The sequence below is a fragment of the Apus apus genome, chromosome 10 (genome assembly GCF_020740795.1).
Source record: "Apus apus isolate bApuApu2 chromosome 10, bApuApu2.pri.cur, whole genome shotgun sequence".
In the NCBI taxonomy this organism is placed as follows: Eukaryota; Metazoa; Chordata; class Aves; order Apodiformes; family Apodidae; genus Apus; species Apus apus.
The window spans coordinates 21,207,835-21,232,899 of NC_067291.1; the positions used below are offsets into that span (position 1 = coordinate 21,207,835).

At 54.9% G+C, this 25,065-nt stretch overlaps 1 protein-coding gene across 1 annotated transcript in view; it reads left to right on the forward strand.

The window, feature by feature from the left end:
* The first annotated feature begins 2,362 nt into the window (after positions 1-2,362).
* Positions 2,363-25,065, forward strand: part of FRMD5 (FERM domain containing 5) — a 66,049-nt gene continuing 43,346 nt past the window's right edge. The window contains exon 1 of the mRNA XM_051628888.1: positions 2,363-2,513. Within this exon, the coding sequence (XP_051484848.1) occupies positions 2,412-2,513 (102 nt within the window). The 5' untranslated portion in view covers positions 2,363-2,411. The remainder of the gene's footprint in view (positions 2,514-25,065) is intronic.

Sequence of the window (25,065 nt, forward strand, 5' to 3'; positions counted from 1 at the left end):
CTCAGAGCTTCTGTTCTTGATGAAAGCAGCACCTGCTAATGCTGAGGATCCCATTCTTCGTTAACAGTTCAGCTGGTTCGGAAGGGAAGCTCTGAGGCAGATGAACAATTTATGCAGAGTGGAATACATGACAAAGTAGCAGCTACTTTAGTGAATACAAGCATCTTTGTAAAAGTGCCCAGATGGTTCAGGAATGAGTCTCATTCTTTGTGCAAAGCACCGTTGTTGTTGGGGCTCTGTGTCCCGCCTCCTGACGACGTGCTGGGCACAGCCCATCTTCCTGTGGAGCTGCAGGATCCAGTCCCACAATAGACACCCCTCATGGGCCAAGTCTCTGGGTTTGCCATAATTTTTTTCCAGCAGAACAACGTCCTCTCCAAGATGTTGCCCACTGTCTGTGTCTCACTGCTGCAGCACCACTGCCTGCAACTTCCCATTCCCACTCTGTCTTTTATATTAATTGGATATTGGGATTAATTGTCTTGTGGATACCAAGGTAACTGAGCCTGGTTCTCCTCTGTGGTCCCTCCAAGAGCAAAACCATTACAGGGATGCATCCAGCCTGATGGACAGATCCAGTATGGCCAGCTGGGCTGGGAATGGGGAGGCAGGGGCTGGGAAAGACCCATTTCTTGTCACTCACCATGGGCACAGCTCCTGAACTGTATGGTTCCAAAGGAAAGCACCAGGGTCCCAGCCCTGCATACTGGAGCACGGTCTCCCTGCAGCAAGGATGGTGTGTCAGGGGTACACGAGCCTGGAAAGCCACCAGCACCTTGGAGCATTTCTCCTTTGGAGTGGACCTGGGAAGAGCTGGGCTGAGCATCGCAGTATGGGCAGGGTTGCTGCCCGGAAGCCTGGAGAGGGATGGTGGGAAGGAGCCTGAACTGCCTGAGGAAATGCAAGGAATGTGGGTTTGTAAACTGTCTTTCTAGCTGGGAAATCAGGGAATGTGCAAATTTGGAGCAGAGATAATTCAGGGACCAGTGAGACAGCTGGGCAGCCGGAGTCGGAGGCTGGGGCTGGTGAAGGGAGGTCAGAGCTCACCACAGCTGCGGGGGATGAAGGGCTGTCTGCAGGCACAGGTGAGCTGAGTCAGGAAGGAGCAGCGGGATGGACCAGGGGCAGCCCAACACAGACCCTCACTGTGGCCTGTTTGGTTCAGGAATTTGTCAGGGGGTGGTGGGAGCATCGCTGAACTCCTTGGGGGCAGCCTTTCTCTGTGCAGGGGTGGCCATGGACAGAGTGTGACACCCAGATGGGGAACAGCCAGGGCTGGAGGCAGAGATCTGCAGTGCTGCTGGCCAGGCTCCCATCCCTGCTTGCTGCTGACACTGCCACCAGGTATTTCCCTCCCCCAGAGAAGCACCAGCTGCATCTGAGCAAACACTGATCCCTTTTAGAGTCCATTTTGTCTAATAACCTTGCAATTCAAAAGTTTCCTGCTATAGGAAATGAACACTAAGAGCAAAGATCAAGCCCTGGGGACCACCTCAGCATTTGGGCTGGTGTCCTACTCTGCTCAGAGGGACAGGAGAGCTGAGCCCTCCATGGGAACACCAACCTCCTCACCCTGAGAGCCGGGTGCCAGTGGGTATTTCAGCAGTGACTTGCAGGCCTCCTGGGTCGGGTTTATCCACCTCCATCCAGGGACACAGCTTTCTCTTCCACCCTCCTCTCAGGGGGGTCCGGGTTGAGGGTACCCCTGGCCCCACACACCCACCCACTCAGCATCACTTGTGACATGCAAACCTAGAGTCATGGAATCGTTTTGGTTGGAAAAGATCTTTAAGATCATCAAGTCCAACCGTTAACCCGAGCACTGCCAAGGCCACCACTAAACCCTGTCCCTCAGCACCAGGGGGCTGCCCCCACTCCCTGCCCCGCTGCTCCCCCGGTGCTGGGGGGGGCTGCCAGGCGAGGGGACAGAGGGCAGGAGGTGAGGACCCCCGCAGCCGAGGTGTCCCCGGGGAGCCCCACACCCCTCCGCCCGGTGCAGCTCCTCGCATGCAGCCCGCCCCCTCGCCCCTCCGCGCCCGCGGAGCCCCCTCCCGCTGGGGGCTGCCCGCGGAGGCGGTGGATCCGCGCATCTCCTGCCGCATTGGTTTGCGGCGGAGCCCGTCACCGCCGCGGCGCCGAGATTGGCCCCCGCAGCCGGCGCCGGTCGCCCCCCCCGGGCCTGCCTCCACCCCTGCCGCCGTGCGCCGCGGCCCGGGGACGGGCACTGCGCTCCGCTCCGCGCCGCTCCGCGCCGCTCGGCCCGCAGCGGGGAGGGCAGGGCCGGGCCGGGGGCGCGCCCGCCGCACCGCTCCGCACCGCCCGGCAGCGGGGATGTGAGCGGAGGTTCCGCCGGCAGCCCCCGCCGCTCCGCACCCCGCTCCGCACCCCGCTCCGCCGCCCGGCTCGGGAAGATGCTGAGCAGGTGGATGAGTGGCAGCAGCAGGAACCTGGACCGCGAGTACAACTGCACCGTGCGGCTGCTGGACGACAGCGAGTACACCTGCACCATCCAGGTCAGCGTCCCGGGGGGCGCGGGGGGCGGCGGGGGTGGGACAGCCCCGCCACGGGGTCGCGGCGTCCCCGCAACCGGCAGACAAAAGGAGCGGGGCGGCGGGGGCGGCCCGGTCCTGCCCCGCGGCCGCGAACAAAGGCAGATCCCCCCCCCGCCCCTGGCTGCGCCCAGCCCCGGGCAGAGCAGCCCCCCCGCCTGCCAGACACCCCCCGCCGCCCGCTCTCCCCCGGTGCGGGGGTGCCCGCAGCCCCCGGAGCGCAACCGGAGCGGGGCTGGGGAGAGCCTCGGCCGTGCCCCGCGGAGCCGGGCGGTGCTCGCCCTCCGCTGCCGGCTGCGGAGGCTCCGCGCATCGCGGGAAGGACTTCGGGGAGAAGTAAAGTAGCGGGGCTGCAGCCGGGCAGGGATGCGGGGGGGCTGCAGCCGGGCAGGGACGGACTCTCCCCGGCCTCCGCCGCATCCCGGGGTGCCCCGCTCTGCCTCCCTCGTTAGCGCCCGGCTCCGCTCTAATGAGCGGTTGGGTTTTGTAATAGTCCGGAGCGCGGGGACGGGGTGCGCATCTAGCGCCCCGTGTGCCGGGAGGGCAGGACCCGGGGCCGTGACCCCCCCCCGGGGCTGCGCGGGGCCATCGCTCAGCGCCCCGAGCCCCGGGAATGTCGTATTTCTAAAAACTCTCCAGCGCGCTCGTTGGCTCCGCTGCCACGAGTAAGGTAACGGGACCTGGTGACGGGAGGGCTGAGAGGAGCATCCCTGGCTCGCGGCTTGTACTCTTCATTCCTACAATCCTCACCCTCTCAGCCAGGCAGCTGGCTGCAAACCTGCTCGCTCTAGCCCTCCCAACTCTTCCTGCGGGCAGCCGCTCGGTCCCTGGGCAATGGAAAATTCAGGGCAGAGTTTTGAGTAAAAAGGTGACTCAACATGTCAGTAGCACCAGGTCCCTCCTTCCAGCCTCCGCTGGGTCTCCCCACTTCTCCCCGTCCTGCAGCACCCGGGAGGACGGAGCGTATCTTCATGCACCGGCGGAACACGCTGTAAACGCTAAAGGACGGGTCCCGGGGCGTGCTGCAGGCGACGGGAGGCACCGTCGGGTTCGCTTAAATTGTCTAAAATAGATAAATACGGCGTTCCATGCAAGGAACGGCTGAGGAATGCTAATGCTGCTCCCTCACCTCCCCCACCTGGGTTGTAAAGTCTGACCCAGTAAACAACTCTAACGGCAACCCAGTTTATTTTGCATAAGCAAAACTAATTCGTCTCTCAGAGGTTGTTTTAAATACAAATTAGGTGGAAAACAGTAGTTTGAGAGAGAAAGTGTGGGCAATGCAGCTTGGAAAAATCTGGATTTTCTGTCCTGAAGTTAACAAGGTGTTGTCATTTTGCATGTCTTTTTGTTGTTGTTGTTGAAGAGAAAACGCTAATTGATCACGTCTTTCGGGGGCTCGCGTTGTGTGCAGCATAGCAAGCAGGGATCTGCTGTTCAGGATGCGTGACCGGAGGTACAAAGACTTGGCTGGTGTTGCCTTCGCAGTCAAGGTTACCCCGCTTAAATATTTTGTTTTCTGTTGCTTTCTTGCTACCTTATGAGCCAAGTGTTTATAGCCCGTGCAGACCTGAGGCATTGATAGTAGGGGTGTGTAACGCCCGGCGAGCCCGCGCGGCTGCGAGCGCTGAATGAGTTTTGAAGGTCATTCCCTCACGAGTGCAGATATTTCACGTCTTGCCAAGATCCGTAGCGTTTCCTCACCCAGGCTGTTTCTACGCCTGTTGTTTCTAATTTATGTATTTCTATTTTTACTTAAATATGGAGAAAGTGCCCAAAGCGTGCGCGGTGGTTCCCGGGCGCGGTGCTGGAGTCCCGGCGCGCAGCCGGGGAGCCAGGCTGCTGCGAGGAGCTTTGTCCCGGCTGGTTCTGCTGCTGCCCCTCACCCCGGTGGCGTGGGAGGCTGTGGGTGGGCTTTAACCCCCCCCACCGGCTTGTGGCCCCTCTTGCATGTCATCTGGCTTCTCCACGGCGTGGGGAGAAAGAAGCACTGGGAGGCAGAGCTGATTTTAAAGGTCTTATTTACATTTCAGATAATGGCACTGGTTGAACCTCTCAGCAAAATTAACCTCTGGCTGTGCTTGATAAAGGTGTGAGCAGGGGTTTGGTGCTGCTAGATAGTACCTGAATATTCTGTTTCAGATAAAGCCTTTTTTATTTGATTATCCTGAGTTTACTTTGGTAATATTCCCATGTTGAATGAACAGTTAATTGTCTGAGTTTGGATGAATCCTTCATCTCTTTTGCCATAATTTTGATTCCTGAGCATGTCGAGGAGCTTGGGGAGCTCATCCCTAGTTCTCCTGGTCCTGATGGGCTCAGGGATGGTGTTGGGGGGACAGAGGTGCTGCGGGTGGGCAATGGGTTGGGGCAGCGGGGTCAGCACCTCCCATAGTGGTTTTGTTGTTGGTTTTGTTGGTTTTTTTCATGTCCCAGTAGTTGGCTGGTTTGGAGAGGACTCTGCCTCAGCATCCACATCCTCTGGGCTCCAGGGAACAGCCTGTGTCTGCTGGCGAGCAGGGCTGCAGGTGTCAGGGGCTCCCAGCAGCTGCCTGAACATGCTGATGTTGGGCTCTCCGGACTCAGAAAAGCTGCTTTTTAAATAAAACTCTATGTCATGGAGGCACCTGTTAAAGCAACCAGGGACTGCCAGAGGAGAAGGCAGCAATGCCCAGTAACGCTCCATCCCTTGGGATGTGCTGGGGACCCTCCTCCAGGGCTGTCACTGCCCCAAGATGCGTCCCGAGGGAGCAGCTTGGCTGGCAGAGAGGGGCAGCCCTTCCCAAGGCTCTTGCCCTGTGGTTTGGCTGTGACTGAGCTGCTTGTCTGAGGAAATGTTTGAAATTCTTCTCTGTGGTGTCAGTGGTGGTATAAAAGGCTTGGAATAATTAATGCTTTGCTGTTGCTCGATGTGTCAAGTGTTTTCCTGGGAAGATGGTGGCATTTCGTTTCAAACCTTGGTAGTACTACAAGAATGTGGAGACGGGAGAAAATAAATACAAAAATGTGGTTTCTTGGTTTCAGAGTGTAAGAACTTTCTTGCGTAAGACTGGGAATAAATGGAAATGAGCTCTTGTTTGTGCTCTTGGACAAACCCCATGTTTTCCACATGAAGCACAAAGTTCATTAGGAGGCCTGACAGGATCATTAATAACAGGCACTCAACACAAAGGGGAGCCTTGGGGTTTTTGCAGCCCTGGCTACTGTGAAGGTTATTTGTTCATTATCTATTTATCTTCTGAGAGTTTCCAATTGCTTTTGCTGGGAATTAGGTTAGCAGGTGGCTGCTCCTTCCATGGGGTCCCTTGTCCAAAGGCCTGGGCAGAGGTGATGTGTTCTGCACCAGGGGCTGCTCCCTGCTCCCAGGAGCACCAGGAACCACGAGGCTTCATGCAAAGCCGTTTATTTCTGCTCCCGGAGCCTCCCCTGCTCTCCCACAGCCTGACCCAGGGGCAGGGACAGGGGCTGATGCTAAACCTGCTGCCAGAAACATGGAGTAAGATGGACTTTGGGTACTAGGCTGCAGCTCTGGATGGCGGGTCTGGCTCTGAACGTCCCCGGCCCTTGCCATCCGGCTCCATCAAAGCCACCACCGGCTCCTGGTGGCAGTGAGGAGAAGTGCTGGCCCTGGAGAAGTCCATCAACGTCGTCTCTGGGCTGCAGTGGATGCAGGATCACAGCCCTCCCCGTGCTAGGGACGGAAAAGCAATGCTGCAGGTTTCAGGGGCTGGGTGACTGTTGGCTCCATTCCAAGGAATGTTTTTTGTTGATAGCACTGGAAGTGTATTTGCAACAGAAACCCATCATTCCTGCCCTGCTGTACCTCGGCACAGCTGCACCCTGTGCTGAGCAGCATCCCTCATTCCTTGCTCTAACATTTACATACACGTGGTTTGTGGGCTCGGAAGAAAACTGCCTGAAATGCACAATGAATTTTGAAGACAAAGTGACTGTCATAGCTGAGGCTTTCTTGGGTTTCATCTCCTTTTCCTTTCAAATTAGTTTCCAAGTACATCATTTTAAACACACAGGATACCAAAAGCAGCTGAGAAAAACATCCACTGAAGTCCACTGAAAAACTAGGGACATCTTTACTGGCATGTTAATGGGAGGCAGAAACACGAGTTGTTATGGAGACCCGGTGAAAATATTCCTAGTGCTGCTATTTCTCCACCAGCTGAAATGTCTGTTTTCTGTTAACTTTTCATGCCTGTTTTACAACGTTGCCTGCTGTGAAACTGCCAGCTATCCTCCTCTTTGGAGACAGTTTCCTGAAAGAACTACTTTGCTTGCCCCTTTCCCATGTAAGATGCTGAAGACAAATATAGATACAGATAAATATATATATACACACACACAGAGCAGTGCCATGGTAGAAACAGATGTACAACAGCATCATGAAAGAATAATTTTTCTGCCTCTGTCATGTAAAAATTAGGTAATTCACAGTAGGAGGCTTTTTTTAAGGTGTCTGGGGAATACTGAAAGTGACTTGAGCAGCCCACTTATTTTTAATTTTTGACTCACTCCTCAGGAGCTCACAGGGATCGTGTCTATGGGAATGACGTCTGTGGCCACATTGCAGCAGAGCTGAGCTTTGCACCAGGTTTTGCTTTGCCCTGTACAAAACTAGAGAAACCAAAAATGTCCATGACCCCTCTCTGTTGGTACACAGATCTGTTTTCTAGCTGAAGCCTTGTAGGTTGGCTTCTCCTGGAAGCCATGTATGATGGTGAGCAAAGACTGTGTAGCAGGCAAGACCCTCACTGAGATGCTGTCAGTGGTTTTGGGAAGGTCTTGATGGAGATGCCATTGGTTTGTGGAAGTTCCTGCACAGGTAGCGGAGGGTGGGTGTCCTCTCTGGGTGTGCAGCATCATGTGTGAAGGTAGGTTCCTCAGCATGGGGTGCTGGGAACAGCTTCTGCCTGCACAGCACGGGGTGGGTTTGGGTGTTAAGGGAAGGTGGGGTCCTTGTTGGGGGGGGATGGGACAGCTACTCCATAGCCCTTGGGCACTCAGCCTGACATGGTCCAAGCTGGTGTGTGCTTAGCTTTGTCTTGTGCTGTGTGAGGTGGGAGTTTGCCAAGGGGAAAACCCAAACCCTGTGGTGCCCTCAACACTTCAACCTTCTGGGGAACTTGTAGGCATGTCCCATATCCGGTGGGGAGCACAGTTTGGGAACAGGACCAGTCCCTCTGCCTCAGCCAGGGTGCCTGCACTTAGGGGCTGGCGCCGGAGAGCAAACCCTCTGAAACCCCGACCCCAGAGCGAGCAGGGGTTTGCCACGGGAGAGGAGGTGCTTGGCTTTATTTGCTGTCAGTTCTTCAAGAGCAGACACGCCTGGTTAGTGCCGTGGGCGGGCGGTGCTGCCCTGTCAGCCCCTTGTTCGTGGGCAGAAGCCCCAGGCACTGGTTGCTTGCAGGAAGCTTTGGCGTTGCTTCTGCAAATGAGGTGGTTTCAGGTCAAATTATTTCCTTTGAAAATTTTCCAGAGTAAATGATCACAGCAGTGAAAGAGCAGCTTCACGTTGATGATCTGGAGCTCCCTGTGAGGCTGATGACTCCTTGAACGGTGGCTCTGGCAGGGCAAGGAGGGACAGGGAGCAGGTGCTGCTGGGTGCAGCCGTGCTGCAGGGACTGAGTTTGTCCTGCCAGGGCTGGGGGTTATTTGAAAGGATGAGGCTAAATCCCCTCTTGTGGCAGGATTTGTAGCTACTTATTCTTGGTTGTTCTTATCAGCCTCTTAGAAGCTTCAGAACTCAGGGAAATTTATCCTAATTTGTTTCTCCATTGGCCACCTTGGGCTCCCTCCTGGTATTCCCAACTCAGGTACAGCTGTGGTGGCTCTCGGTGGATTTCTAAAATCTGCTCAAATCTCTGGGGTCTCTTTCATCATCCCAGCAGATGTTTTGGCTTGTGCTCCCTCAGGTGAGCAGAGCTCCACCAGCTGCTGCCAGAGCCCAGGAGAAAGGCAAACCCTCTGTCTTCAGAGAGGAATTAATACTTCAAACATTTCTTGGAGCTTTCACCCAAGCGCAGCAACATCTCAGAATCACAGAATGGTCTGGGTTGGAAGGGACGTTTAAAGGTCATCTAGTCCAAAGTGAACAGTGACATCTTCAACTGGAGCAGGTTGCTCAGAGCTCTGTCCCTCTTAGCCAACCCCAGTGGTGCACAAGGTGCTGTGAGCTGGTGCACTCTGGTTTTACTCTGTCCCTTATGTAACTGGATAACCAGCTACAGACCTACCCAGGGCTACAGGGCAAACTGCTGGTGGAGGCCAGGCTGGAGTGAAGGTTGCTGCTCTGGGCACCAGGACAAAGGAGATGATGTGAAAGAAATGGGACAACTATTCAGAAACGTTTGAAGGAGTGAGAAGATAACGTGGGCTTCTCTTTTGTTTTGTATATTCATAGAATCATAGAATCATAGAATCCTAGGGGTTGGAAGGCACCTCGAAAGATCATCTAGTCCAACCCCCCCTGCCAGAGCAGGGTCACCTAGAGTACATCACATAGGAACGCATCCAGGTGGGTTTTGAATGTCTCCAGTGAAGGAGACATTGACATTGTGGGACATTGACACAAGGAGTTCTTGCAGTTGAAGGCAGCTGTTGAGTATCTATCATGTTTCCATTTCCAGACAGAAGAGCAGCCACTGCCTCCTGTATCCAGCAGTGTTTGGGCACCAGCAGAAGTGTAGTGAGGGCTGAAGTCCCTGAGCCTCACCCCCTGGGCAGGCGGTGAGTGTGGGAAGACGCGTTGGTCTTGCTGTCCCTTGCTCTGTGGCACAGATTTTGTGATGATCTGATTTTCCAGGGATTTACTGGGTGAGATGTGCCAGGATATGGTTGTTTCTAAGATGACTTGTGGGATTTGGGACTGGCCAGGCAGTTTTCTGTGTACAGCACAGAGGTTCTCGTGTCAGTTGCATAATTATGGCCAAGACAGGACTGAATATTTGCAAAATATACCTGGTCCTTGGAGGCTGATTTCTTCCTGCCAAGGGCCCGTGCAGAGGGAAGTCGTGGGAGCCTCAGGCTGTGGTGGAGAACAGGTCTGTTTTCTAAGCAAAAAGAGGATTTTTGGAGCTGCCAGTGGACTGTACTGGCATGGGCCTGGGGAGCAGCTGGGCGCTTTGTTCCTCCTGCATTGTTGTTTTAAAGATGCAAAGTGTTCTTTGGCCCTAGTTACACTTGGGTCATCATCACCATCTGTGGAGATTACCTCCACTGCTAACCTTGTCTTCATTTGCAGAAGTAACTTGGCAGCTGGAATTTCATGAGGAATGGAGTTTATTCTGTGCACACACAAAACACAAGATGCCATGGTGCTTCTGCCTCGTTATCTGTAGGGGTGAAACACAGTAAAATCTTATTGCACTCAGTGAGGTCAGCAGCTGTCCCTGCAGATCCTCAGCAGGAGCTGCAGGGCAGGATGGAGCTGGTGTTGCAGAATCCATGTGGAGAGCAGAGCTGTGCTTTAAGCCACAGGATCTTTTAGCTGCTCCAAGGATGAACTTTGTGCTTCTACTAGTGTGTGTCCCCAGTTCTCCTTACGGAATCCGGGGCTCAACTCTCCCAGAGTGCTCAGCCTTTGGTCCTGGCCAGGAAAGCTGTTGTGATGGTGGTGGGAATGGCAACAGCTCTTCAGGAGGGACGGGAACAGGCTGGAAAAGCTGGCTGGGTTTGTAGGATATGCTTTGTACTGTGAGAAGGCAAAGATTAGGGAATCCCTCCTGGAGAGGCTTGGAGCCAGGAACCAGTTGGGCCCTAATGATTTTACAATCATAATTGTATCATATTTTCTTTAGGATTCTGAGCTGGGAGCCTCCCCCTGCTCCTGGCTGGGTTGTGGTCTCACCAGAGCAGGACATGGTGCTGAGACCAGTTTCCATCTCCTGGCAGAGCCAGTTCCTGTGCTGGTGGGGCAGCTCCTGGGAGAATTGGGGTTGGTGCCATTCCAGTCTCTCCTATCTGGCAGTAGATAACATGAGCACTGGGCTCCTGAGGATGGAGAGGAATCCTGGGCTTGTTTGCGAGTGAAGTAGGGTGAGCCAGTGCTCACCAGGTACCCGAGTCTCACCACCAGACAGACGAGGCATTTTTATAAGTGATAATTAACAAAAGCTTTGTGGTTGTGTGCTTGGTGAGGCTGGAGGGATCTCAGCTGGTTAATGCTGGGTGTCAAAATGTGATCAATGCTGCAGCTGGAAATAGAGCATTTTGGCTGCATCATGTCTGTTACCAAAGATGTTCGTTCTTGTGGCGTGTCATTTCAATGGGGTTTTTCTAGTTTTCAGGGGTTTATGGCAGGGCTGTTTCAGATCATATTGGCTTTTAGCTTGGCACATAAGCTGGGGTCCCCAAGGAAGTATCCATCTAGCTGCCAATAGGAGATTTTTCTTTAATAAAAAAATTCCAGAAATTGATTAAGCTATTCTGGAGCCAGAGAGAGACTTTAGGACTATGTGGATTAGGTCATTAAAAGCTATTGTAAATATACGTTATCTATGTACTGAACAGATAGAATGGACAGGATCTTAGAACTGAAAAAAAGAAGCCAAAGTCAGATATGTTTGAAAAACAGATAAGAAACATGCTGAGCAGGTACTTTCCATGAATCAATTTAATTCTCATTAGTACTGCACTATCCAGCATGCTGACTAATATTTCTGGCCTGAAACAGCACCAGCTTTCCAAAGGAAACGTGTAATGAGAACAGAAAGTCTTTGGGATCTGAAGACCTGGAGCTCCCAGGGCTATTGGAAGTGGAGCAGAGGAAATGTGAGGGCACTGGCAAAGGCAGCAGCACAGGAGAAGGTTGGGACTGGAGATGCTGGTGAGCCAGGATCAGGGCAGTAGGGCTGGGGTGGATGTTGGGGAGTGTTCTCCATGCCAGGCTGTCCTTCTCCCTCCACACTAGACCCCCAAGCCCCTCTGTGCCATCAGGGGGGCAGAGCCAGGCCCCAGCTGCTGCCCTGCAGTGATGCTGTTGGACCTCCTGCTGAGGGTACCTCCCTTGGACCACATCCCGCCACCATCTCCATGTTCCTGGGCTGTTCCTCAGTATTTGGGTTCTTTCCCTGATCCAGAATGGGCTCTTCTGTCATCTGGTCCAGGTCTATGTTACTACTGCTTGGAACTAGATGGTCTTTAAGGTTCCTTCCAACCCAAACCAGACTGTGATTCTCCCAGGCTGGGAGAACCGGTGCTGGGAGCTGGTGATGGGCAGTCAGGAGCAGCCCAGGGTGGCTTCTGCGTGGGACCTGGGAAACCGTCAATCAGCCTGACAGGAGTGCCTGCCCACTGACCCCCCTGACACTGCCTGGTTGTTTGATTTTGCTTTGTTCCACGGGTGGAGAGAGAGGAAAAGTCAACGTGAAGGTGCAGCTGGATGGGCCGGGGATTGCTGTGGGATCAGAGGATGGGGGACAATGCCATCACCTGGGAGATGCCCTCGTCCCCACTGGCACCTTGGTGACATGGTGCAAGTGCTTCATGTCCAGTCTCTGGCAGTGACAGTGGGAGCCATGACCCACCTGTGCTAGTGCAGATCCAGCCTTGTCCCAACCTCTGGAGCTGTGAGGAACCCCCGGGGGGTTCCCCAGGTCAGTGCCCTTGGCACTGGTCAGTTCCTCAGCACCAGTGATGGAGGAAGGAGGGGGCTGATCTCCTCCATGGACCTCACCCTGGATGGGTGTCTGTGGATGCCACATCTAGCACAGGGAATTGGGACCACTGAGGGATGGGATCTCGTCTCTTAGTTCTTTTATTTCATCTGTAAAACCTGCAGTTTCATCTGAGTGGAAAAAGTGTGGAGTTGCTGCCTGTGCAGGGGACATGTCCCTGCCTGTGGCAGAGAGGCCCTGGAGGTGTTAAGAGCTCTGCTCCCTCAGACTGAGAGTTGTGGTGCTGGCCGATGTGGGGAAGCACTGAAGGAAGAGACAGACTCCGATGAACCTTGAGCTGGGAAGTCCCTGGTGCTGGCAGAACCCCAGGGCAGGAGGGCTGGAGGTGTTGGCAGGGAAGCACGTCAGGTCCTGGCTCTGCTGCCCTGGGGTTCTGTCCTGCCTGCCCTACTGAAACAGGCTCCTGCCGCCTGGTGGGTCCTGCCAGCAGCTGCCAGGGCTGCTCCTTCCTTGTCTGCAGCTTTTAAGACAGTGTCCACACGTGGGGGTTGTGGGTGCTACAGTCATGACAAAATGCTGGCTGGTGGCACCCTTGGAGCCACTGTGGTTTGCTGGTTTTCATGCCTGTGGGTACAGTCTTGCTTTTTTTAGCATCCTGTGATGGCTGTGGAGGGTCTGGCCCCCTTTGGCCAATCTCTCAGAAGCACAGGCCATGGCAGGAGGGGCTGTGACATGATGGGCCGCAGGGCAAGGGTTGTTTTGGCAAAAGCAGGTGTCCCTCTGATGGTACCTGGGCAACAGCTGCAGGCCAGGGGTGGGGGTTGTGTATTTCTTCACCCGGCAGCAGGCTGGGACCCAACTCCCCACCTCTGTGGGACCCAAGCAAGGAGGGGCAGAGGGACCAATGCTCTGCACTTGTTGGAGTTTAGGATTTGCTATTCCTGTGTCTGCTGGATGCTCCAGTGTGCCCATTCCAGAGGGATGACTTTCTCTTTGGTGTTGGTCAGAACTGACCCAAATGGTTCCTGGTGACCATAACAGTTTGGCTGAAAATTACAGGAGTCTTCCAGATTTGAGGTGGGTTCCTGGGCACACTCGTGCGTGTAGCTGAAGGACTTGTCCCCCTTCCCTTTCCCTGTGTTTTCCCCATGGCCAGGCAAAGGAAATCAGGTGCCATTTTGCTGTTGTGTTCTTCCAAGTGAGCAAGCTGGCATGAAATGATGCTTCCATAGTGGCAGCAGGAGGAGGGTGAGTGCCTGTGGCACGCTGCCTTGTAGGTGTGCTTGGGAAAATCAAATCATCTGATAAACTACAGAAGCCAAAAGATGCTCTTTTGAATGCGCTCGATTCCTCTTTAAGTGCTACAGTTATTCTGGCCTTTACTCAGCCTGTCAGTCAGACACAGGGAGAGCACCAGGGCAGAAATGTGATGCTTTTCCCTGGATGGTGTCCACGGCTGAGGGAAGGGCTGGGAGGGCCAGTGCAGCTCGGGGCTGGGTTAGCAACAGATTCCCTCCAGCCCTTAAAATATTGATGGCGTTGTAATCCGTCGACTTTTTAAGCATATTTGCCGTCATCCTACCCTGCTCTTGTAGCTGTCGTTGCTCACGGAGGCGCTCGGGGAGCGGAGCAGCACGGAGGCAGCAGGGAGCTGCTCCTGCTGCCGGTGGCTGCGGGGTGTGGGATGTAGGATGCAGGGTGTGGGATTGGGATGCAGGGTGTGGGATGCAGGGTGTGGGATTGGGATGCAGGGTGTGGGGTTGGGATGCAGGGTGTGGGATGTGGGATGCCTGCTGGCACTGGTTGGACAAGGAGGGTTTGGGCTGGGGGCTCATCCCTCCACACATGCCCTGCTGTCCAGCCCCCTCCCGCACCTGTGGGGATGTGGAGCAGACTGGGGAGATGAAGCTGCCTCATGTTTCTTAGAATCAGAGTCCCAGTCTGGTTTGGGTTGGAAGGGACCTTACTGATCATCTGGGCCCAACTCCCAGCCATGGGCAGGGACACCTCCCACTAGACGAGGCTGCTGAGGAGCAGGAGTGGTGCTGTCCTGAGCTGCAGTGCGGTGAAAGCCTTGCTGCTCTGCAGGGACATGTGGGTGCATGAATGAATAAACCTCTGCAGGAGGGAGAGTGGTGTGAGGCCATTACCTGTGCCCATTCCCTGGGGAGAATGGGGAATTCTTCTCAGGGGTCAGGAAGGTTGGCTGCTTCCAGCCAGGGACACTGTGATTTGCCTTTTGGTATGTTGGCCTTTACCTTTTTCTCCTTTGGAGGCTGGAATCTCCCACCTTTTCACCTCCTGGGCTTTCCTTTGACCTAGAATTGTTCCTGCCTGCTGGCAGCTGTCTGTTTTTTTGGAAAACCATTCCCAGGGACCCTTCCTGGGCAGCCTCATCTGCCCCTTTGGGGTCTGTGATGGGCAGCCACCACAGCTGCCAGCATGTTTGTGCCCCAGGCTGGGATGGGATGACACCCTGGCCTTTGTCATCAGGACACTATCCAGAACAACAGGAACAGCAGGATATTCAGAAGGTTTTCTTCAGACACAGGGAGAAATTCCAGAGTCCTGGGCAGCATCTTCAGGATATTTGTCATGTTGAGTGTCCGGTTGAGTGTCTTCATTTTCTTGGGCACCAGACTGTGTTCCTGGGGTCATCCTCCATCCTCACTTCCTAAGACATGTGGTTGTGTTTGCCTTTTGGTGGCTGTCAAGAAGGCAGGGCTGAACCATTCCCCTCCCCAGGTCCTGAGGACACCCACCATCTCTGCATGGATCCCTGCAGGAGACAGGATTGCTCCGACAGGATATGTGACTCCAGGGTGCTGTCACTTCAGAGAGGGGACATGTGGCTCCATGCCCACCCTGGATGGGAGATGTGACACCTGGCCAGGTGGCCCTGGGCCCATGAAGGGTTTGTTCTGACCAATCCACACTTGAAGATGTGGTTGAGGAGCCAGAGGCAGAGCTGGAGATCCCAGCCCAGACACATTGACCACCCAGGGCAGGATGCAGGAGGGGAGGGTCAGCAGCAATGGACCCTGCCCCAGGGCTGCTCCTGGTCCCCACCTGCTCTCAAGGGACATGAACTTGTTTGCCAAAAAATGAGTCAGTTTTAACAAGCCAGTTGCCTTGCTGCTCAAGGGATAATTCTTGTCAATCTGCTACTTTTTACTCTGATGCGCTAAAAATAGCACATTATTTCCAGGCAGTAATTGCACATCCTGCAGCCGTAATGAGCTCTTAAGGTAATTACCTTTTGGTGGGAAGGAGCTTTGGATAGGGTGTGTTTGGCTGCCAAAGGAGGGTTTGGATAAAGCCTGATTGGTTCTGTGCTCACGTGGAAGGGCAGGCATCTCACAACAGGGGTGAAGCATCTGCAGGGAGGCAGGAAGGTGGTGGCACCTCGGGCCTTCCCTGAGCTCTCCATGGGTGAAGGAACAATGGCCTCCATCACACATCCCCCTGGTCTGCCCTGCTTTTAAGGGACATTCTGGCATAAGCAGTAGTATCATTGCTGTGTTTGTTTTTGAGGGTGCACCAGAGGTGAATGTTATCTAGGGAGGTGGCAGGAATCATATATAAAAGGAATCATATCTATAAAAGTATGTTTAATGTGTTTAATTTCTTCAAACCAGTGTTTAAAAGTGCCTTGCAATAGCTAGGGGTTACCTTAACAGGGATCATGATGTAGATTGAGGAAGCACATCGTGCCACCCCCTCTATCAAGCTTTGCCCTACAAGGGGTTACCCTAAAAGCTCCCCTTGTGCATTCCCAAAGCCTCTGTCCGTGCCCGGGGGGCTGCTGGAGCAGGCAGGAGGGGATGGACCCACCTTCCCTGTGTGCACACTTCTCTGTCCCTGGGTCAATAAATAATCTCCTGTAGCTCTGCTTTGCCTCCCAGCGTTGTAAGTCGATGTACAGTGTTGGAGAGTGTCTGGTGCTTGCATGAAGCAGGTGAATTACATCTCCTGCTGTCGCAGCTTTGTAACTAATTCGATATCAGATTAAGAATACAAACCATTTAGAACGTTTTTGTCTGAATCAATGTTCCCCTTGCAAGGCGGAGGTGCTGGTCCCGCGGCGCGCGGCGGTTCCCAGCCCCGGGCAATCCTGTGGCTTTTCCTCCCCGCAGGCTCCGCTGTTCCCAGCCCGGCGGATCCATCTGCCCTGCCCGCCCGGCGGGGCTGGGTAGGACCCTCGGGTCGCGGGTCTGCACCCGCCCCAGGCACCCACCGGAGGGGAAGAGCCCGTACTGCCGTAATTCCTGTTTTATGGAGGTTCCTCGCGTGTCTGGATTTCCCAGCGTGGCTGTGGCCGGTGAAGTGCCCACCCGAAGCCACCCTGCTCCTGCCGGGCTCGGGGCTGCGGGGCGAGGCTTCTGTGGGCCCCCGGAGGAGCAGGGCAGGAGGGTGATGTCTCCTCGGGCCCCTCCTGTGTCCAGCCGTGGGCCTGCCACCCCTGCACCGCCAACCCTTTGCACAACCCTTCCCTCCCCTGAAGGCCTGTGTCAGAAATCAGCCCCACCAGCCCCGCTGCCCGCCCGGCTCCTCGGGCAGGAGCTGTCGGAGCGGATCGGGCGCGGGTCGCTTGACCTGCCCCGCGGTCCGGGGCTGCAGCCGCTGCTGGTGCCGTCCCCGCGGAGAGGGAAGGATCCCAGCCCGGCCCCCGCCGCCCTCCCGCTGCCGCTGCGGCAGGACAGACTGACAGCTGCGGCAGGACAGACTGACAGCTGGCAGGGACCCACGGAGCAGCGGTGATCCCCTGGGCCGTGGCTGGATGCCTCATCCCGGCTGGATCTGCCAGGGGCGGGAAGACAAGGGGCTGTCCTGGGGCTGCTGCAGCTCCACACGGGCCAGGGGTGGCTGGGGTTGGGAGAGAAGAGGCTGCACTGCCTTTGTGCCATCAGAGCAACTCCTTGGTGACAGAAATAGTGTCACTTTAATAAAACCAGCGTGATCTGTTGCTTGCAGACAGCAGCTGCAGTGTGGAGGTGACAGAAGCAGAGCTCTGTGTTGCAGTCATCGCTGCCCTGGCTGCTGGGGGATGTGGCAGTGGCCGAGGTGTCTTCAGAGTGTGGGGTCACAGGCCACGGCCTGACTCTTCATCCTTGGATTGGTTCACGCCGGGTGTCACCGCCTGGGCTGGCGCAGGACTTTGGTTGTAATTAATACTAATGAGAACGACTGGTGGAGGAGGCAGTGGGTGTTTCTAATATCCAATCTAAACCTCCCCCAGTACAACTTGAGGCCATTTTGTCTTGTTCCTTGGGAGAAGAGACCCACCCCCCCTCGCTCTAGCCCCCTTTCAGGCAGTTGTGGAGAGCAAGAAGGTCTGCCTGGGCACCCTGCTGAGCCCTGGGGCTCTTTCTGAAGGTGATTTGGATGTGTACATCTTCACAGAGGCTTTGATTTAAATCTCTGACAGTCTAGAGCCTTTATTTCCTTTGCTAAACTCCAGGAGCTTTGAGCAGTAGATGGGAAGCAGCGGGTCATGCAGATACCTAGCAGTTTGGAAATGTGATTCTGCCTCAGGCCTGGCACGAGGAGGTGCCTGCAGCAAAAGGTGCTGCCTTGATTGCTCTGGAGATCACAGCTCTTATCAGTGCCAGGCACAGTGTGCCTTCCCCCCCTCCCTGCCTGTTTCTGACACGCCATCAGCACTGACTGTGCAGCCACCTTAATTTTTTAGCAGTCAGAGTGACAGGATTGTGCTCCTCTCTCTATTTACCCATCTATTTCTGCAGAGTAAGGACCTAATTGAGTGGATAATGCAGGAGCTGACCGCTCTGGGAAGCCACCAGGCAGCACTTTGTGTTTTGGGGAAAGCTTTTCCTTCAGAGCCGTTTGCCATGCACCCAGGCTGGGTGCTCAGGCATGGATGGACAGGAATGGTCCCTGCTTGAGGCCAGTGTGGGGCTCCCTGGGGCTCTCAGGGGTCCTGCCTGGCGATGGGGTCCTGGAGGAAGGTTGCTTTGGCCCCAGGGATTGCAGGATCAATCCCTGGCATGTTCAGACCAAGCTCAGGAAACTTCCATGGGTTAAATATCCCTGATCCCTTTGGGAGGTTTAGATTGAATATTAGGAATGATTTCTTCTCCAAAGGGTTGTCAGGCCCTGGCCCAGGCTGCCCAGGGCAGGGGTGGAGTCCCCATCCCTGGAGGGATTTCCAAGCCCTGTAAATGAGGTGCTGAGGGACATGGGTTAGCAGTGGCCTTGGCAGGGCTGGGTTGATGGTGGGACCTGATGATCTCCAAGATCTTTTCCAACTAAAATTATACCATGCCTTTATGTTTCTACCCCTTGCCTTGAAGCTTGGGCTCAGGTGCCATCTCCAGCAGCATCTCTGGGTGGAGTGGGCAGTATGTGCAGGGTGAGCCCCTCCCTGACAGCAGGGGACTTATCAAGGGATAGACACCAAGGAGGAGCTGGGAGCTGGTGGGACCAAAGGCTGATTTTCTGAGCATCTGCCAGTCCCCCACTGAAGATAGAGATGAGGAAGCTTCTTACCTTAATTTCTCTGTCCCATATGTGTGTGCACATGAGTGCATTCTGGGCTGAGCCCCTTCCCTGGTCCTTGTGGTGCAAATGATGCATCAGAGACTGGAAATGTCATCATAATGCTTATTGATGGAATCAGTGCAACAGGCATGGATTTCTCTAACCCGTGCAAGTGTTCCTGGGGTGTTTCCATTTTTCTTCCCGTGGGTTTCACAAAACATCACTTCCCTTTAGCCGAGATGCTCTGATCATACGTGAGAGGAACAGACAGGCAGAGCCTTGTGACATGACACTGGAGCCGCAGCCTGTGCTGGCTCAGGGTTGTCTCCAGACACCATCCTGGGGCTCCTGCAGCAGCCAGCTCTGCTTTCTGAGCTGCTCCCAGAGCTTTCCTCCATCTGCTTTGCCATGGCCATTAAAAAAATGCATCCCTTTGTCCAGTTTGGGCTTCTCTTCCCATCTGAGCACTCCCTGCTCTAAGTGCGATGCATCTGGGTAGGGTGTTTATTTAACAAACTCCTCTTGGACAGGCAGAAAACATCCACTTTTCCCCATTTTAGTCATCCGTGCTGTAGGTGGGGAGCCAGTAACCTGCAATCTGCTGAAAGAGGGGGGGTCTTCCCCTGCCCCTGTGCTGGACCCCTGGGTCCCAGGTGTGGGGGCTCTCACTGCCACAGGGACCTTTGAAGCTTCCAGCTGAGGTCCAGAAGACCCGTTGCTGCAGGAAGCTCTGTGGTTTGCTTCTGAGGGAAGACAAAAATAGGAGTTACCCCCTGCAATAAGGTGTGGAGCTCTCCATCACCAGCAGCACCTCAAATCATTAAGCCTGAAATAATTTTAATTGGATCCAGAATTCACAAGAGATTTATTTTTCTGTCTCTCTCTGCTTCTGCTGCCATGGTGGAGCTGGGTTAGTTTCTCCTGTATCTCACCAACCATCCTGGCACAGAGAGGAGACAATTCCTGCTTGGATTCCGAGTCCTCCAGGTCAGAAGTTACTGGGTCTGCTTCCAGTAAGGGGCAGAGTTTAAGGATGGAGAGATAAATATTTTATTTCCTTTGGAGTGGATAAAACCACTTGAAAAGCTCTAAGTTGTTGATTTAAGTTCTTGAAACAAATTCTCTAGTTTACTGCCTCTGGACCCAATTCCCACGGGACAAAGGGGTGGATCTGTGGGGGAGGAACGTACCAGTGGCTCTGCTGGGCTGGTTTAGGTGTGTGCAGAAAAGATAGAATTTCAATGAAACTATTTTGCATGTTCCAATTAAGAGTTAGGTGTTTGTCTTTGCAGATGAGTGGCAGAGCAGCAACCCTCGCCCACACAGACAGGCTCTTTCAGTTCATGGGTCTTGAGAGTGTGTGGACTTCGTCAAATGAATGAGGCATTAATCAAACAGATGATTCAGTGCCCTGACTGCATGGAAAGGGGAGTGTGTGTGTGTGTGTGTGTGTGTGTAAAAAGTAAACGTTACACATTTCTTTTAAATAGACTGGCCTAAGAACATTTGAAGCCTCTAATGTGTTTTGTCTCTATGTATCAGTGATGAAAATCTTCATCTGCACACCTTGGAGACAGCAAGGCATGAATGGGGAAAATGCAGAAGTGCCACGAGGGTTAAAATTAATTCCTACTTCCACAGAATTCTGGTGTATTTTCGGAATGATGTTTGTATAGCAGCTGGTTTTGGTTCCTTTACCTGGAGAGCTCCCAGAGAGCACCAGAGATTTGAGGTGTGTTTGAGGAGGACTCTGGTGTACAAACAGCCCCTGGGGTTTGCACAGCGGTCCCGTTGCTGTGAGAGGATGTTCGGGTAGCGATGGGATACGGACACGGGAAGGTGTGGCCGGAGCCCCAGGGAGGTTAAACCCCGGGTGCTCAGGATGTGGTGCCGCGTGGGAGTGGGATGAAGCGGGGATGCTGAAGGGGATCGCGGGCAGGGCGAGCGCTCCGGGAGGGCCCGGGGACAAGGGACACGGTCCCGGGCTGCGCGGGGAGCCAGCCCTGCCCTTGGCCTCCGTCCCTCTCGGGAGCGTCTGGCGAGGAAAGCTCTGGCACCTGCCCGACCTGCTGCCGGGTCCTGGACCGCGAGCAGGGGCTGCCGATCGTGGGGGGATGAAGGGATGTGGGGGTCTGTTTGTCCCCAGGAATCCCGGCGCCCACCGCAGCGCATCCCCGTGCGGGGAGCTGGGCAGCGGGACACGGCGCGGGGGTCCCAGGGAGGGGCGCGGGGCCCCGGACAGGGGTCGGCAGCTCCGGCTGCCTTGGGAAACCTCCCTGCGCCTGGCACGGCAACCGAGGAGAATTCTGCAGGCAGGCTTTACAGCTGGAGTTTTGTTGCTGACACCGTTTATTTCCTTGCCCTGACAGGAGCCGGCGATGCCGTTGGGTCGCCTCAATTTGAATGTTTAATGAGATACTCGAATGTTTAATTGCACATCGCGTGCCGCGCGCCGCGGAGCCGCTGCTGCCGCGTTACACGGATGCGGAGCTGATCCCGCCCCGGGTGTCTGCGGGGGGAAGCGTGTCCCGCTGGGATCCTGCTGCTCTCCCAGCCCGCGGGCCCGCGCGGCTCCTCCGCAGGAGCACGGTTGTCCCGGGATCAAGTCCCAATCCTGTGCCGAGCCCCCTCTGCCTTGGAGCCCCCGGGGGTGGTGGTGTTGGGATCATCCTTCCTGCTGCGGGATGAGGATTCCTGATGGTTCTGACTGGCAGCCACAATTCAGGCCAACTCCTTCCCAGATAAAAGCTGCAATGGACCCCTCTCCTATCCAGCCCAGGCAGAGCCGGCTCCACTCCCTGCACACCACACCACGCCTCCCCCCCCCCCCCCCTTTCATCCACTTCTCCCATTTTGGAAGGAAACTAGGACCCCCAGTTTCCCTTCCCCACTGTGCTGGCCCTGCTTGCAAAGCTCCTTTTGACTCTCTTTCCTGCCTTCTTCCTAAACAACCCTTCTTTGCTGCACCTGAAACGTGCTGCACCTTGAATGTTCATATTGCCCTTCCAGGGGTCTCCTGCCCTTGCCCCAGCCCCTGGGGCAGGACGAGCCTCCAGGATGGGATGAGCCCCTGGCTCAGTGCAGGGTGAGTCTCTGGCTCAGGATAAGCCCTGGGCTTGGCACAGGGCTCACCAGCTCTGCACTCTGCAGCTGAGCTCCAGCAGGGATAAGCTCATCACTCCAGCATCTCCTTGCTCCAGGCCAGCTGCAACTTTCTGGACTGCAGTAGCTTTTTTTGTCCTCTTTTTTTTTTTTTTTGGGTTGAACTGCCAGCCCAGCTGCGGTCACAGCTCCTGCAGCAAAACAAAGCACTAACCATGCTGGGGCTGTAAGAGCAGCCTGAGCATCCTCTGGCTTGGTCCCCCAGGCTTGTCCTCTCATGGTTCCTCGTTATGCAACCCAGAAACTCCAGTCCTATTTTTATGCATAATTATTACTTTGATCGGGTGAGAGTCTCAGTGTGGGCTGCTGAGGTGGGTTTGGGTGGCTCTCCCATGCCCTGGCAGCACCACAGAAGTGCTGCTGCCTGCCCATGTCCTCATGCACTGGCAGCTCTGCCCCATCTCATGTGCCAGGGCTGTGGGGGCTGCCACCTTTGCAGGGGTCAGGCAGAAGTTTCCCCTGAGCTCCCTCTGGTCTGTTCCACAGGGGTTTAGCTCCATGCTGGTGGCTGTTCAGTGCTCTGGGGGCAGCCCATGGCAGCCCCCTGGGCTCGAGCTGCCTCTGGAGCTGCTCTGAGGCTAATGAGCCATTGCAGACCAGCAGCACGTTCCTGCATCTGCCACCAGCGTGAGGAGTTTGAGGAGCTGCTCTGGCACAGCTGCATCTTTCCTGTTTTCCATTCCCATCACCTGCTGCCATCGCCACACTGAGCAGCTGAGCACGCACACGGGGACGCCCACGGGGTGGCCAGGACAGGCAGATGCAGCGTTTTCACCACCAGTTGTTGTGATGCACTGTCTGATGCACTGCAGGGGAGCTGGAGCAGGACTGTGCAGTGCCCAGACCAGTCTCACCTCACCTCTCTGCCTCTCCTGCCCTTCCCTTCAGCAGTGCTGGGCCGGGGGTCCCCAGCCATGTCCTGACACAAATGTCTCTGACAGCCAGGAGCCTCATCTGCTCCATGAGGCTGTCCTGGTGTGTCCCGTTCCAGGGGCTGAAGGTTGTAAGTTCGTGGAGGGAAGAAAGGAAACATTCCCTGGCTTTGCATCCTGGCTCTTCTCCCATTGCCCACGGGATGCTGGGTGTGGGCAGACTGGGGACCAGCCTGCCAAGCAGCAGTGCCAACCTCCAGGCCATGCCTGCTGTCTCAAGCCCAAGTCAGACTGGCAGATCTCTTCAGCTACTTTATTTTTCTGGAAGTAGAAATCAAAACCATTTTTAGTAAATACCAGCACTTAAAAAAATTAAAATAAGATTCCCAGGACTGGGATGTTCCATTGGAAGCTCCACTGGGTGCCCATGCTCTCAGCAAGCAGCTCCTGCAAGGCCAGTATCTCCAGTATGAATCATTACACAATCCTAATTCTCACGCTGCAAATGGCTCCGTTATAAAAACAAAGCACTGATGTAGACCCAGCAACAATCTGGGCTTCTGTTCAGAATCCAGGGTGTTTGGGGAGAACCAGGAGATCAGCCTTGCTAACTGCTCTGAGAGCAGGTTGGGCTGGTTCCAGGGGGGCCAAGGTGGCTCCCTCCTCTGCATCCTGACAGAACAGTGTCATTTATGCTGAATTTGTAAGGGGAGATCAATGTGGGAACCCTTTCATGACCCAGCAGGCACACTGGATTGACCTGAAGTGAATGTGAATAATGTGTGAAATAAATGAATAAGGAGTCCCTGTATCTGCTGCCCGGAGAGCAGGAAGTAACTGGTCCAGCAGAGAGGAATGCTGGAGTGGGGTACTGGATTGGGAAGAGCATTCCTTATATGCCCTCCCCTGCATCCCTCCCTCTGCCTGACCAGAGCATTCTTCCAAGCCCAGACATTTTTAGTTTTGAGGTGTTGAATCATGCTGGAGTGACAGGGATGAGGATGTTGTGGGGCCACCATCCTGCTGTGGCTCTGGATATCTGGTGGTGCTTCGGGGCTGCAGGATGAAGGACAATACCCAGTGCTTGTCTTGCATCATCCTGCTCTAATGAACTTCTTTGCCAGCCTGCAGCATGGGCTAAATTGGTGCCTGTATCAGAGAGAATTCAGCTGTGGCTCTGCAGAAGTAACCACATTATCTGCACAGAGCTCCATTAGCCCTGGTGGGAAGTCATGGCCGTGTAGGTTCTCATTAGAGCTAACAGGTGTCACCAGAGCCACTGCCAGCACCAGGGAGCTGTGCTGTGCCATGGGAGCAGGGCTGGCACAGCAGGGAGGGTGCTGAGGGACCCACCATGGAGAGGTGGGTGCTGATCCCCCCCTGTGAGGGGGGATGGAGGACAGACACTGTCTCCCTGCTGAGTGAGAACTTGGGTGAAGGTCCTAAAGCTCCTTTTCAGATGAGCCTGATGCTGCAAAATATGTCAGGGCCATCAAATGCACACAGTGAGATCCAAGGTTAAGGCACAACTGTTCTAGGATTTTTCTAAATGCCTTTTAATTTTGTGGGATCCGTGAAAGAAAAGCAAAGGTGACAGATCCTGCTGGGTCTTTAATCATCACAGCAGCCACCAGCTGCTGGAGTAACCCTTGTTCCCTGGTTTTCCCTGAGCAGCCCAGCACTTCCCAGTACTGTGGGCCATGGAGCTCCTGGTCCAAGTATTCCCACAGGGGTGACCAGGGAGGGTCCCACACTTTTGCTGTTCCGCAGAGCTCCTTGTGCTCAGGAGGTGCATCAGAAGCAGGAGCATACAACTACCTGCTCCTTTTTCCTCCCAGTTTCAGGATTTCTGCCTGAGCAGGAGCCCACTCTGGGTTGGCCTTTGCTGGCTTTAGCACAACCATTTCCCTCTGCCAGGTTTGGGAGAGGCTGAGCCTTTTGGAGCACACAATGGATCCAACAAAAGTGCTGATGATTTGATGGGTGTCATTAGTAAGGCTCCATCATTTCTTCTCTTCCTCGGAGTAGCAGAGCAAAGAGAAATCAGCAAGGGAGGCGAGCCCAGATGTGACATGTTTGCCAAGAGAAGGGAAGGGCACAGGGGGGTGACTGATGCCTCTGGCTGTGCTGGCCCTGGCAGCCGAGCAGGGCAGCCCTGGGGCAAGAGCAGTCCCCAGTCAACAATGCCCAGGGTGTGCAGGGCACAAAGGAGCTTTTCTCCACCCAAAGCACATGTGGCTGTTTGCTCCAGCTCCTCTTCCTCCCCAGGAAACAGCAGGAAAACCTTCCTTTGCCCTGGAGTTCTCAGATGCTCCCGTCAGCTCCCAGGCAGGGGCTGTGTGGTCTCGGCTG